This window comes from Carlito syrichta, unplaced genomic scaffold (assembly GCF_000164805.1).
Source record: "Carlito syrichta isolate Samal-C Ts95f unplaced genomic scaffold, Tarsius_syrichta-2.0.1 Scaffold304318, whole genome shotgun sequence".
In the NCBI taxonomy this organism is placed as follows: Eukaryota; Metazoa; Chordata; class Mammalia; order Primates; family Tarsiidae; genus Carlito; species Carlito syrichta.
In genome coordinates this window covers 984,617-999,337 of record NW_007248414.1, presented here as the reverse complement: position 1 = coordinate 999,337, position 14,721 = coordinate 984,617, and the positions used below count along the sequence as shown (strand labels likewise).

At 57.1% G+C, this 14,721-nt stretch overlaps 1 protein-coding gene across 5 annotated transcripts in view; it reads right to left on the bottom strand.

Moving 5' to 3' along the window:
* Nucleotides 1–14,721, bottom strand: part of ATP2B2 (ATPase plasma membrane Ca2+ transporting 2) — a 219,228-nt gene that overhangs the window by 70,488 nt on the left and 134,019 nt on the right. For all 5 annotated transcript variants that reach the window (XM_008059645.2, XM_008059644.2, XM_008059642.2 and 2 more), the window contains exons 4-5: nt 7,771–8,028; nt 6,688–6,813 (exon numbers count right to left, since the gene is read on the bottom strand). In XM_008059645.2, the coding sequence (XP_008057836.1) occupies nt 6,688–6,813; nt 7,771–8,028 (384 nt within the window). The remainder of the gene's footprint in view (nt 1–6,687; nt 6,814–7,770; nt 8,029–14,721) is intronic.

Here is a 14,721-nt window from a genome sequence, read left to right as displayed (position 1 = left end):
CCAACAACAGCACAAGACAAAATGGACCGGAGGGGCACTACCAAGCAAAGGTGGGCAGGCAGCCCAGACTGACAGGAGAGGACAGGCGGGCCAAAACTCAGAGCCCATGGAGGGAGGAGAGTCCCGAGGAGAGGGTGCAAGGGCAAGCTCCTGCCTGGGGTTCCAGAGGGAGCCCTGCAGTTCTTGGGGGAGGAAGGGAGGGGAACAGAAGAAAGGTTTCTTGGGTCATGTTTTCCAGTCAGCTGTCACAGTCGCGAGGTGACCAGCACCATCTCACTCCACAGCCAGGCTGGGTCAGAGCTGTCACCTCCGCGTTGGACCAGTGAGGCAGAGCTCCAAGCTCCTGCTCCTTCCACCCTGCCAGGAAGGTTGTGGGCATAGTCAGTGGTGGGAGGATGCTCAGGCAGCCCCAGGGAACCCCGGGAGGCGGGAGGGTGCAGGGGCAGCCCCAGGGTGCCAAGGGGAGGCAGGAGAGCTGTGAGAGCTGGCAGCCATCCCTGTGAGATGGCAGCTCCCATCCACCTGTGAGAGGAAAAGGGAGCCCGGGCCCAGGGAACGCTGTGCCTCCTGCTAGCGGGACTGTCCTGTCCTGCCTGAGCCTCTGTTCTCGTCCCCATCCCATGGAGTGGGAATTCCTTGGTCTTTGAGAGCAGAGGGAGGGCTGGAACCTTCCCAACTGCAGACTCAATGCTCATCTCAGCCTCGAGCCCATCCTGAACAGCAGAAATGACTCCCGTGGGCCCGGGCCAGATGTCGTCTGTCTTGGGCCAAAGCCTTGGGCGGTGGCAGGTGGGGGGTGCTGAACCCCCAGCCCCCACCATTCCGTGACAGAGACGCAGGGGCCTCATTTCACGAAATGGGGCATCTGAGCCCAGAGAAGGCTAACCACCAGCTGAGTTTGCTCAGAAGGTGCGGGACAGTCGGAGCCTGGAACCCGGGGTCCTGGATCTCCTGGGGGGAGAGGCCTCTCCCTTGACAGGGAGAGGGAAGAGGCTGTGTCTTTCAGGAGGTCTCCTTAGGCAGGGAGAGGCTGTGAAGGAAGCCATTTCGGGGGGGGTCATTGCCTGCCTCGAGGCACAAGCACCAAGGAGAACCTACACCATCCTCAGCCAGACACAGTCCCTCCATCATTATTGCTATCAACACAGTTAATAACAGTGATCATGCGTGTTCACAGAGCACTGGAAAGTTGGCAGCGTCCCCCCATCACAACAGCCCTGAGGAATGTTTTGGCACAAGTGCAACCCATTCCCCCCACCGCTTTCTGGCCCCGAGAGGTCGAGTGATGGCCCAGGGTCACACAGCTGTGAGCGGTGGAGCCGGGACTTGAACCCGTGCTCTATCCACTACACCCCGCTGCCTCTCATGGAGAAGAGGCAGGGTAGTGTAATGGAGAGAGTGCGGGCCGAGCAGCAGACCGGGGCTTCTGCAGTCACGGTGTCGTCCTAGGCTCCCTGGAGGCAGCGGCAATAGCGGCAGTTCCGGCTCTCCTGTGCCTGGCCTCCGCTTGGTGGGGTGGGCCCCAGTACTGGGATGTGGGCGGAGTCCCAAGAGGGCTTACCGGTGTCCTGTGCAACCTTGGGCTGTTAACGTTGTGGCTGGCGGGTGACAGGGGAGGGTGGGTGTCCTGCAGGGGTCTGAGCTGGTCGGCCTGATGGGCCCGTCCCTGCTGCTTTTTGAAGACCGCCCCGGCCCCAGCCCTTACTACCACCAAACTGACGGTGTCCAGTCGTGTGTTCACCAGTGAAAGTCACTATAAGCTGGGCTCGGTGGCTCAGCCTGTAATCCCAGCACTTTGGGAGGCTGAGGTGAGTGGATTGCCTGAGCCCGCGGGTTTGAGACCCACCTGGGCTGTAAGACCTCATCTCTACAATAAATCAAAAAATCAGCCGGGCATGGTAGCACATGCCTGTAATTCTGGCTACTCAGAAGGCTGAGGCGGAAGGATCGCCGGAGCCCAGCAGGTCGAGGCTGCGGTGGCCGGGAGCGGTCACTGCACTCCAGTCTGGGCGACAGAGTGAGACTCCAACTCAAAAAAAAAAAAAGATGCTTCAAACAGGTCACGCCTCCGGGTAATAAAGTCTACACCGTCTTTGGAGGTAGGCTCCTGTATGGGGGCTCAGGAGGGGCCTGGGGCTGGGAGGATGGAAGGCTGGGGTCTGGCTCCTGCCCTGCCCCTGCCCTCTGTGGGGACTTACCCTATTGTCCTGGGCCTCAGTTTCCCCAGCTGCAAACTGAGGCAAGGTCAGGATTCTCTAGGGATCTTTGGATCCCCTGAAATGCTGCAAAATCACGAGTCTGGGCGTCTGTCCCCCATAAGAGGGATGGTGGCATCAGTGGCACTCTTACAGCGGTTCATGACCTGGGGGGCTAACAGGCGCCGCCTTCCACAGAGGCAAAGAGAGGGTGAAGGCGGCTCGATGTGGAAGGGGACTGAGGGGCAAGATGCTTCCTTGGCACGCAGGGCCGTGTGTGGATCTGGCCCTGGGGATTTGTGGGAGAGTGGGCAGCACGGCATTGGCGCTGTGCTGTGTATGAGGACATCCCGCTCCTGGAGGACACACCAAGTTAAGCGGGGAGGACCATCATGTTCGCACGAGTGGAGGGTGGGGAGCCAGGCTGGAGAAGCAGGCAAAAGGTGGAGCGGAGCTGATGGCGGAGAGAAAGGGCACAGCCCAGAGAGGTGGGGAAAAGGGAGGCATTGGAGAAGAGGGAGGAGCAGGGAACTGGTGCTCCTGGAGACCCCACACTTCAATGCAGCCTCGTGAGCCAGGGATGGCATCCTATTTCACAAGTGAGGAAACAAGGGCTTGGAAGGGGGCACGCTCGGGGGGGTCGCCGGCCAAGGAGGGTAGAGCGGGGATTGGAACCCAGCCCCTCTCACCCGCAAGGCCAGGCCCCACCAGGCATGGGGAGGGGAGCCAGCCTGCCTTGAGTCCCTGTGTCTCTCTGTGCCGGAAGCTCCACCCGTGTTGTGTTCCCAGGGACGTCCCTGCTGCCCTCAGAGAGGCTGTGTGCCCAAGGACACATGGCGCATCCACCCCGGAGCTCAGGTCTGGTGCTCTGCTCTTTCCACCACACATACAACCTCTCTCCCTCACTCTGGAGAGAGAGCCCGAGGTCTGCTGGGCCCAGGGTAGAGCTGGGTACGCCCTCCCGAGGGCTCAGAGCTCCGGCTTCTTGGACCTGCTTGGGCAAGGGGCTGGATGCGGGAGCACATCTTGGCAGTGTCCATCTGTCCACGTGTGTCCAAGAACGAAAGGGCCCAGACAAGTGAGACCATTTTGGTCTGGCTGGATGGTAGGACTGCAGATGGATTTTGCTCTTTATTGGAGATGGTTTGTGCAGTGAAAAACTCAGTCAACAGTACAAGGTTGTTCCTGAATGGGCCAAGCACCAGGTGGAGTGACACAGGAGAACAGTGGGCCCCAGACAGTCCGGGGGTGACTGCCCTCGACAATGGTGGTGAAGGAAGACTTCATGGAGGAGGTGGGGCCTGAGCAGGTGGGCAGGAGTCAAATGAACAAAGAGGAAGAAAGAGGACTGTCTGGGAGGAAGGGCTTAGGCAGGGGCAGGTTGCAGGGAACAAAACAAAGTGGGTCAGTACAGGAGTTAAACCGAGGTACAGGACGTGGTGAAGGTGACTCTCTGGGCTGGGAGGGGCACTGAATGCAGTGCCCACTCACTGAGCTACTCTGCAACACCCCCACCCACAGCTTGTCCAGGCCTCCCCCGCTCACGCACAGTGACGGGGAACTCACCACCTTATAGGCAGCCTCTTTTTTTCTAGAATGGCTCTGGCTGTTCCAGAATTCTTCTCTTTCCAGTTACGCTGCTTTCTATGGGGCCCACGACACCCCCTTGGAGCCCCCTCCCCGAGGGCCCCAGCTGAGCCACGCTCTCCCACACCTCCTGACCCCCCTGCAACTGTTTCTGAGCGTCCGTGCTATGGGCTTGCCGTGGTTTCATTTCTTTGGTTGGGTGCATCCTGCACGCTGTGGCCACCCACGTTCTTTCTGCCACCTCTCCCTGCTCGTGGTCTCTGCGAGCCTGGTGGGCACACTCTCCTCGAGGCAACACACCGAAATCTCCAGGTTCCGCATGCCCTGCTCCTTCTCGCTCCCGAGGACATCCCAGAGACCTAGGCTGATGCCTCCCGATGTCCAGGGGCCCCAGGCGCCCCATCTACCCAGGCTTCCCATGGCATAGATCGAGATGAGGCTGCTGGCTTGATGTAGGCTCGGGGGCCCTAGTGGCTTCTTGGGGTCCCCCCTTTCTTGTCCCAGAGCTCACAAGCCACTGACTCCGAGCTGAGCAGAAACCTTGCCGAGGACCAGTGCTCACCCCAGCAGCCTAGCCGGGTGGGACTGGCTGGGATTTCTCTGAGACCTGGAATGCCTTCTGCTGTCTCCTGAGTCTCCGGGGCCTGCAGGCCTCAGCTCTCCTGTGGGATCCCTCGGTCCCCTGGGTCTTCTGGCCCCCTAGGAGCCCACTCAGCCTCTCCCAGCTTTGAGGCTACTTGACAGATGTGGGGCACAGAGTTAGAGAGACGCCCCTGGCCCCCGAAACGCCTCCTCACGCTCCCCTGCTGCTCCCCGAACGGCCTCCTGCTCCTTCCTCTGCCTCCAGCCTAGTCCACGCCTGGCACTCCGGTCCCTCTGGGGCCTCCCGTCCCTGCTCAGAGGCCCTCCTACCCTGTGACTCACCCAGGCTGGCCTCTGCCCATCTGCATCTCTTCCAGGGTCCCTCTGCCCCTGCGCCCTCCCCCTTGGGTGCCCGGTGGTGGTGTCGGGCTGGGCCGCATCCTCTCCCAGCCTCCTGCCAGCATCCTTCCCTCTTCCCCTTCTCCAAACTGTCTGAGGCCTTCATCATCCATCTTCTCAGGCCTCCGCCTCCCATGGGTTTCCTCACATCCAGACGACTCACCTGGCCACTTCCCCAAGGTTGCGCCTGTGTGTCAGGCATTACACGCCAGTGGGCAGAGCCAGGCCACAAGGCCATGACCAATTATTGAGCTCCCACGTGGTCCTGTGTCCCAAGAAGTCATTTAAGGGCTCCCATGACCTCTCGGTCAGACCCCAGGGCCTTTGCATGCACTATTCCTCTGCTTGGACTGGTCTTTCTTCTCATTGTTTTTCGGTTCAAGTCAAATTCAACCTCCGCAGACAGCCCTAACCTGACCAATGAAGATTCCTGCCCCCTTCCCAGGGCTCTAGATCTCGTAGTGATGGCATAATGTCTTCATCTGACCTTGTCACTGTCTGAAATTACTTTACGTATTTGCTTGCTTGTTACTTTACTGGTTCTCTCCTTTACGAGATTCTAAGCTCCAGGGGCCTTTTTTGTCTCCTTAACTACTGGTAAACAGTAGGTGTTCAATAGTTGTTGGTTGAATACATGCTGGAGGAATAAATGCCCCAGCCTCAATTCTCACCCCTTTCTACCATCCTACCTGTAGGCCTGTTGGTTTTCCCTTCAGTATTTCCAGGACATTCCACACTTCAGACCTCTGTGCCTTTACATGGTTGCCTCTGCTAGGAGGGCCTTTTCTCCATGACTGGACTCAGTGAGCTCCTATTCAACCTTTAAAACGCAGCTCAGTACCACCTCCTCTGGGAAGCGCTGCTCCCACTTTGGCTTCTCATACTACCTTTCCCACACCTCCACTGTGGGGTTGGCTGTTTGTAGGTCTGCTCCCCTAGGCCCATTCAGGCTGGGTCTGAGTCATTGCCAGTAGGGAGGGGTCCCAACCGTCCAGCTCTGTGGGGGCAATAAAGCCTCTTGGGTGTCCCTGTGGAAAAGGCGTCTCACCCCTGCAAGGTGTCCCCACCTCTTCTCTCCCCTCCCCTGCAGCAGCCAGGGTGAGATTTTAAAAAGGTTAACACAACCAGCTCACTGCTTAAAACCATTCCGGAAACTCCTCTGCACACTAGGAATAGTTTTCAAGCTCTCGCCATGGCTCACGAGGCCGACGTCTGGCCTCTCCACCTTGTCCATTTTGCCCAGTCCTCTGGCACGGTCCTGCCTCTGGACCTTGGCCCTTGCTCTTCCCTCTGCCTGGCATGCTGTTCCCCAGGCAGTTTCAAAGCCAGCTCCCTCTCATCATCCACCCTCGGCACACCTCGTGGCCTCCCTGAGAGGCCTTCCCTGCCCCCCTCCTGGCCGCCGGCATCCCCTGCCCGGCTGTATTCTTCATGCTCCTGGCCCCTCTGGCATTTTCGCACGGCCTCTTGCCAGTTCCTCATTACCAGCTCCTCGGGGCTGGGGCCTGGCCGGCCTAATTCACTGCTGTAGCCCCATCAGGAGCTGGCACACAGCAGGTGCCCAACACGGTGGTCCCCTGACTGGGTCTTTCTCAGCCCTGATGAGAACGGCCTTCAGTTGGCTTTCCGGCATGCCAAGTCAGTAGATGGCAAGTTCCATCAGGGCAGGAATTCCTTGCCAATTCTATTCACTGCAGTGTGGATGGGGCCCAGGGCATTGCCAAGTATACAGTAGGCTCACCACATGTTTGTCGGGGAGAAAGGGGGGAGATTCTCATTGGAGGCTGAGCTGGCCAGAGATCCCAGGGCCAAGGATCAGAGCATCCGAGGCCCTTCAGCCTCACGAAGGGGACACACAGGTGTCCCCTTCCACATGGGGAGCCAGAACTAGCATTGGGAGTGAGCCCACTGGGCTGCAGCTCACCTGACAGCAGCATGGGGTCCTTGTCCACGGACTTGCGCACCTGGTCAGATTCCCCGGTAAGGGAGCTTTCGTCAATCTTGAGGTCATTGCCCTGGATGAAGAGGCCGTCAGCGGGGAGGAGATCACCTGGCGGTAGGAAGGGCAGGGCAGTCAGCGGGGCCTCAGGTGGCTGGAAGGCTGGAACAGCCCCTAAAAGGTGTGACTATGGGGGAGGGGTTGCACCGCTGGGGACCGGGTGCCTAGAGCATCCAGGGTGCGGGAACCAAGATGGTGCCCATCAGGCCAACGGGCAGCTCAAGAGTGGAGGCAGGGCAAGTGGCACAAGGCTTGGAGGGCAGAGGCTGGGCCCCACACAGCCCCAGTCCAAGCAGGCACGTACTCTGGGAAGTGCTTCTCTTGAGCTGCCTTGCATTTGGAGTCCAGTTCTCTCAATGATTTGTTCTCCAGTCTCAGTTATGGTTTGGGGAAATTCTTTCAGAAGGGACCGGTCTGTCCTGGCTAGGCTGAAGAGACCCCAACCAAGGCACACTGTTAGGAGGAAATCAAGCCCTCTAGGGCTGAGTGAGGAGGGGACTCCAAACTCTCCTCTACCTTCTGCCTCTACTTACCCAGGTAGCATCTTGTCATAACCACCTTTGGTGCCAGACTGCCTGCTTTTTCCACGGTGGTCACACAGGCCCAGAATCTCCACTCATCTGCCTCCACTCCCTCTAACACCTACTCTAACCAGGGATGGGAAGTGGATCTCATTTCATACTCCCATTCTGAGTAATAGTGGTCCTTGGAATGCTGTATTGAGAAGGCTTCTGAGGCTGCATCTAGGCTCTGAGCCGTGATTGATTAGTGATGTCTGCTAGGGGTAGAAGTTTGGAGAGCGGCGGCACATGTGCCATGCATTTGCCATTTCTGATTTGGGTGAATTCTGGAACCCTTCCACCTTCCAAGGGAGCTCAGAAGACATCTTGGGATCAGCCTTCGGGAATGCACCCCGTTCCCTGAGCCAGTCTCTCTGTGTCAGCCTGGCCTGTCCCACCTCTGTCCAGGCTCCAGCTCCAGAGCTGGCTTGGTGGCTGGGACACTCACCGTATTTGACCTGGGCGATGTCCCCGACCACGATCTCAGCCACGGGGATCTGGACCACCTGGCCAGCCCGGACCACAGTGAACTTCTGCTCCTGCTCGATGCGGCTCTGCAGGCCCCGGAACTGTTTCTCTTTGCTCCAGTCATTGAAGGCTGTGACCAGGACCACGCAGATGACCGAGAGGAGGATGGCGGCCCCCTCGATCCAACCTGCCTCCGCCTCTCCTTCATCCTCTGCCCCGCCCTGTGCCGTGGCACATCCTGCAAGAGCAGAAGGAGGCGGTGGAGTGAGGTCAGCCAGGCAGGGGAGGCCTCGTGGGTCCGGAGTTAAAGCCCAGCCCTGCCAAGTAACACACGTCGACAGTCAGATGGTGAGAATCCGTGTATTCAGTGTGTCTGGGTGCCGAGCCCCACCAACGCTTACCATGGGTCATCTCACAGCACTCATGCTGCCCACTTCCCAGGTGCACGCAGAGAGCTCAAGTGAATTGCCCAAGCTCAGAAGCATAAGCCCGCTGCTAGGATGCGGACCCAGCAGTCTGATTTCAGGGCCACCAGATCCAGCCTTTGCTCTAGCGGTGACATCTCGGGGAATGGCCCACCCCTCTAAAGCTCAGTTTTCTCATCTGCAGGGTGAAAAGTGCATTCTTCATCTCGGGGACCTAGCATGAGGGCTGAAAACCCACAGTCTCCAGCACAGACTGGGCACAGAGGAGAGAAAAGATAATTTCCTCCAATTCATGAGAAAAGAGAAAAGTGAGGTTTTTCCCAAAACAAAGGCAGTCAACACCGCACCTGCCCAGGGTCTCACATGCAGTTCTGCCAAGGCCCTCTCCCCGTGTTCTTCCAGCAACCGCCAGGCAGGGCTCCAGGTGGCAGGGCTGGGTTGGGGGTGGCTGAGCTACAGCCGGCCCTGCCCCTGCATCAGCCTGGGTGAGTCCCTGCCCTCCCCTGGCTCCTGCAGCCTCATCCACAAAAGAGGGCTCGCTGAGACCACCTTCTGGGGCTTAGGGAGAGGAAGGAAGAGCTTCCACTGGTGCTTAGCATTCAGGCGGTGCTGACGCTGGGCTTGGTGCATGAAAGCGAGGATGCTGACACGGTCCCGAGCGACAGTGACCTTGCAGCCCACACCCTCACACCGTGAGCCTCCCAGGCCGAGCCCCACACTCTTGAGGTCTGCCAGGCCCATGGGGCGAGCAGAGCAAGAAACACACCAGGCACATCTGACCCGAAGGCCTCGGGTCCCAGGCGGGTCCCGTGCACGCAGTGCTGAGCCAAAGGCCGTGCCACCCCGTTACAGAGGCCCCGGGAGGTGACACTCCATAGCCAGTTCAAGCCCAGGCCCTTGTTTCCGATGGGGGCTGGGGAGCGGTCATCTCCATGGAAAGTGAGCTTGAGCAGCATCTGACCGCCCACCCCTGGAAAACTCCAGGTGATTTCCTTCCATGGGGACCGGCAGGGCACTGGGCAATCTGCAAGGCCTGTAGTGTGCCAAGCATTCACTTTAATCGTCACGCCAGCTGAGAGAAGGGAAGTGGTGCAGAGAGGAGTGGAGACTCAGCTGCGGTCACACGACAGACAACGGGGTTTGAATCCAGGCCTCTGACCTAGTGGCCCCCTCTGCCGTGGGCTTGCCAGAGACTCATGGCTGACCATCTGGAAGTCCAATCAATTTGGCCTCGAGGAACAGAGAGTGGGAGTTTCAAGAGACCCTGGCAGAAGCCAGGAGTCAGAAGAGACAGGTCGAGAAGGCTGTGTGGTAGCCGGGAGGTGTTTGCTGGCTTTCGGCTCCCGGGAGGGTTGGGGCTCAGCTGGTGGCCCCATGCTTGGGAGGGTTCGGAATCCCTGTGGCCCCACGGCATGTGCCACCGGAAAGTTGCAGGTCTCCCTGCAGGTCAGTAAACAATGTCATCGCGTGAGGTTCCCAAAGCCACTTTTTTCTCCCTTGAGAGTTTCAGACTTTTCCGGTAATTCTGAACCTTGTAACAGGACTGGTCTTGGTGCCATGGTAATTATGATGGTGCTAATGAACTGAGCTGGCCCCGAGTTTGAATCCCAGCAGCGATACCTGACTGCTGTGTGCCCACAAGTTAGCTCTTTAACCCTGTGCCTCAGTTTTGGTTTTCTCTTCTGCAAAATGGGGGTAATAACAGGTGCTCCTCATAAGGTATTGGCAGGATTAAGAGAGCCTTTGTGTAAAACACCCACCGTAGTGAGCACATAGTAAATGCTCAGTTAAAGCTGCACACTTATTTTCCAGTGTGTGGGGGTCTGATTAATTGCATTCAGGCTCCACAGTCTGCCTTTGGAGCCCTGAGCCCCGAATCCAGCTCCAGCTGGATTTTAGCAACACGTGATGTTGGGAGGAGCAGAACCGGGAACGCTGCCCCTTGGACCACCGCGAAAATCACCTCTGGAGATTCCAAAGACTGAGAAATGCAGGTAAACCTTGCTCAACAGAAGCCCAGTATATGGAAATGCAGGGATGGGGAGGGGGAAGGTGTGAGCACTTGCCATATTCTCTGAAGGGGGAAGGCTGTTCTTCCCTGTGTGTGCCGCCTCAGGGAACATCAGAGCAGTAACCCAGTATTTGGGAAGCCTTCGGGCTCTGGAACAGGAAACCCTAGCTTCAAATCCAAGCTCTGCTGTGTGACCTTGAGTGAGCGACTTGGCCTCTCTGAGCCTCAGTTTGGACAGCTACAAAGTGGGATAACTCCAGGGATTTTGTGAGCCGAGGGCTTGGCACATGGTGGACACGTGGCATGTGCTGGTCCTCTTGTTTCATGAGCTCCTCTCCTTTTTTTTGAGCCAGAGTCTCGCTCTGTCATCCAGGCTGGAGTGCAGTGGCACGATCACAGCTCACGGAGGACTCCAACTCCAGAGCTTAGGTGAGCCTCCCGAGTCGCTGGGATCACAGGATGTACACGACCACGCCTGGCCAATTTTTTCTTAGAGACAAGGTCTTGCTATGTTGCCCAGACTAGTCTCATGCTCCTGGGCTCAAGTAGTCCTCCCACCTTGGCCTCCCCAACTGCTGGGATTTCAGGTGTGAGCCACTGTGCCTGGTGAGCTCCTCTCCTTGAAGTGGCCTCTGGAGGCCAACGGCACCATGGTTGAGCGGGATCTGCATCTGTCTCAACTCCCAGCCCTATCTGCTGCCCTTGCTGATTTGTTATCGAGGAGTCCTCAGGGTCTCAGAGGACACACACTCTGCCAGCAAAGCCACTTAACTTTTCTCTCCTGATGATCACGTGGTCTCTTGGGCGGGTAGGAAGTGGGCGTGCAGATTGCCGGCTAGGCCTCCAGGCACCCGGGAGCTGCCAGGCTCAGGGAACAATACCTGCTGCCCCCGGCGCGATGGTGGGGAAGGGAAGAGGCTGGGGGGGTGGGGAGATCCAGGCCCTGCCGGGGTCTCCTCTGGACCCCCTTGGACTGGGACAGGGCCAGATCTGGAGACTGTGGCCACCGGGTCCAGGGAACTGCAGCTCTTTCCGTGGCCTGGAGCTGTCTCGGGTGAGGCCTCTCTGGTCTGTGTGACCCTGGGAAACCCACCTCGCTTCCCTGGGCCTCAGTCTGCATGTCACCAGTCAAAGGAGGAATCTACTTCCTGCTGGTTCCCCGGGCCTGGCATCCAATAAGGACCCTCAGAGTTGGTCGAGTCACACAGATTTTCTAAGCACCGACTGTGTACCTGCCACTCTGCTGGCTCTGGCACCAGGGTACGGTCGGCGGCAGGGGGTTGGGAGCACTGGGTGTGCCAATCCCAGCCCTGCCACGAACACAGGGAGCTTAGATTTGGACCACATCCCTCTGGGGTCCGAGCCTCCACCTTTTTCCTCTGCGCACGAGCCTCCTCCTCGGGAGGGTGTGTCTTCAGTGGTGGGAGCCGATCTCCCAGGGCCCCCATCGTGCCAGAAGTGGGTTTAGATGCGTGGCTTTCATCCCTGGCTCTTTGAGACTGTCCCCAACAAGGAAAGCCTGAGGCCTGGCTTGGGGTAACAGGCCACAACTCTTGGCAAGCTTCCACCCTTTGGTGGCTCCAGTTTCCTCACCGGCCAAGGGGGCAGGGCTGGGGACACTGAGTGCCTGGCCAGCATCCGAGCATGGGCTGAGGATGTCCTTTCCGACTCTAAGGCACTTAAGCAATGGCGAGTGGTTAATAAAATGGGGTGAACTCACACATGAGGTGGACGCTGTGACCTGGCAGAAGCTGGTGGTGGAAAGTCTCCCGTCTTTCCTGTGGGGGCAGGTTATTAATAAAGCCCCTCTGCTTTCCTTCTTCTGCCAGGGCCGGTGTTGCTCCTTCTGGAGAATTCCTTGAGTCTGTCCTGTGTGCAGGGTTTCCCCGCCACATTGGAAGCATGGCTGTATCTCTGGCTCGGGCTCAAACTCTTGGATCTTTGGATCAGGGGCGGTGGGCCTCAGAGGACGCCCTGTGACAGGGCTGGAGGCGAGGGTGACAGGCACTGGGCTTTTGGAACCTGTGGTTCTAACAAGCTCATGCTGCCCACCTCTGCTTTGCCACAGAGGATACCAGAATTGAAGGCACCGAAAAGAATGTGGCCGCCCTTCCAGAGAGGGGGAGCCATCAGCCACCTGGGTATTGGCACCGGCTTCCTGGGCATTTGTTCAGCGCAGGGGTCTGTGCTAAGCCCTGTGGTCTTTCCTTCGGTCTTCATAAGAACCCCACAGGGCAGGGGTACCTTTTCACCCCATTTTATGGATGAAGACACTGAGGCTGGGCGTATCTGAGGGTTGGCCTGTGGGCTGGGTCAGACAGGCAGAGGTGGGCCCCGAGCCCAGACTCTGCCCACTGGCCTCTGGTGGCAGCTGGGCTATCAGAAAGAGACCGGGGGCATCTCACGATTTCAAACAAAACTACTCACGGCCACCACGGCAATGGCACAATTTCAGCACTGGCCGCAGGGAGGCCCCACTGGGGTCCTGGTCTGTAGAATGAGTTGGGAGGGAGTTCAGCGAGAACCTGGCCTGAAGCAGGTGCTCAGCTAAAGGGAGGCCCCAGGCTGTGTGCACGGGGACTTGGGTGGGCAGGAGATGGGAGCTGAGAGGGCCATGAGACCCTCCCTGCTGCCTCCCCAGGGAAACTGGCATCTTTCCCAGAGTCTTCGGGATTGGGGTTTTTTTTTTTTTTTTTGCATTTGAAAACTGAGGACTGATTAGCGTGTGGGGACGGATAGAGCCAGAGTCTGACTTGGGGTGGCGGCAGAGAGGAGGGGTGCCGGCAACACGGAAGGTCCAAAGCTCAGAGCTCAGGCCAGGTATGGGCTTCGGAGAAGAGGTGTAAGAACAGTCACCGAGTACAGGATAGTCTTTCTGTGGGGCTGGAGTGTGTGCAGCTGCCTTGGACCCGGGGCGTGGCCTGAGCCAGGTCCTCAGCCAGAGGTAGGGAGGGGCAGTGGAAAGAGCTGGACAGACCCAGGCTTCACATCTAGCCCCACCACGTAGAAGCCTTGTAGCTCCGGCAAGGCTGTCTCCTCTCTGGGCCTCGGTTCCTGCATCTCGAAGCCAGAAGCCATCGCAGCCACCTGTCTAGGAGGCTGGACGGCTCCTCCTGGCACACACGAGGACCTCCACCCATGCTCCCCCCACCCTGCCACCACCTGGCCTCTGAGTTCTAATCTTGCACCCGGTCGGGTCACACAAGGCCACCTATCAGCGCTGACTCAGTCCTGTCCCTCTCTGAGGAAATGCAGCTGAGGGACAGGACAGAGGCGCCAGAACGCCTCGGTCTGAGTCATGGTTCTGCCGCTTCCTGGCCGTGTGACCTTAGCAAGCTATTTACTATCCATGGGCCTCGGTTTCCTGGATCATAATAGCACCAGACTATAGGGTTGTTGAGAGGATTGAGGATTAAATGGCCTTTCATCATAATAGTGCCCATCTAGTGGTAGCTGTAGAAATGGGAAGTATTATTATCACTGTGCATTTGTGATGCACCGTTAGCTCAGTTCAAGTTTATTCAAGTAGCCATGTGCAGTCTTCTATATTTGCTATAAGACTTCTGCAAAGAAGGCTGCCTGTTATGCATCTCTTCTAACGTCCTATATGAAAGTTCATCCCAAAATTCACTGTCAGGAGAAATGCCATCTTCCTAATTAACGTTTTCCCTCCTTGTTGATAACTTGAGCTATACAAATCACCCGAATTCCCTTTCTGCCTTGGCTCCCAGGAAGCTCAAGTCAAATTTAAATCTCAATCATGGTAGCAATTATAGCTGGTTTATTTGCTTCTATTCCTTTTTCGTCTGGCTTTCTATTTGACCTCATCTTGTGAAGTGTGTTTCTCTTGTGTCTTTTAACCCTTTATGAAAAGAGGTCATGCAGTTAAAAAAATAAATCAACCTAGTGCTATGTATAAAATGTAGGTAATTGGTCTAATCGACTTGGTTATCTAGTTTCTTGGGCAACTCTGGGAGGGGTCAGGGCAACAGATGTTCCAGGGACCTCAGAGACCACCTCCTTGTTTGGGGAAAATGCAGCCCGTAATTGTTATTTCCTATATGCTATTAACTTTGTATATGCTTGTCTGATGCAGTGAACATAGTCAAGTTCTCTGCTGATGGATATTCATTAGGAAATGTTGAATCATAATTCATCACAGAGAAAAATGCCTGCAATACTCTATTGATTGAAAAAGCAGATTATAAAACAACCTAATGACAAAACCACATGTCTTATATGATCCTATAAATCCCACACAGGCCATATGCACACCTGTGTGAGCAGTGGGTTCTCTCTGAGTGGTAGGATTATGAGTGATCTTTTTTCCTTCTCTGTACTTACCTGCATTTTAGATGTTTTAAAAATTGGGGCCTCACTCGATTGCCCAGACTGGAGAGCAGTGGCATGATAATGGCTCACTGTAGCCTCGAACTCCTGGACTCTGATGATCGTTCCACCCCAGCCTCCTAAGTACCTGAGACTACAGGTGGAC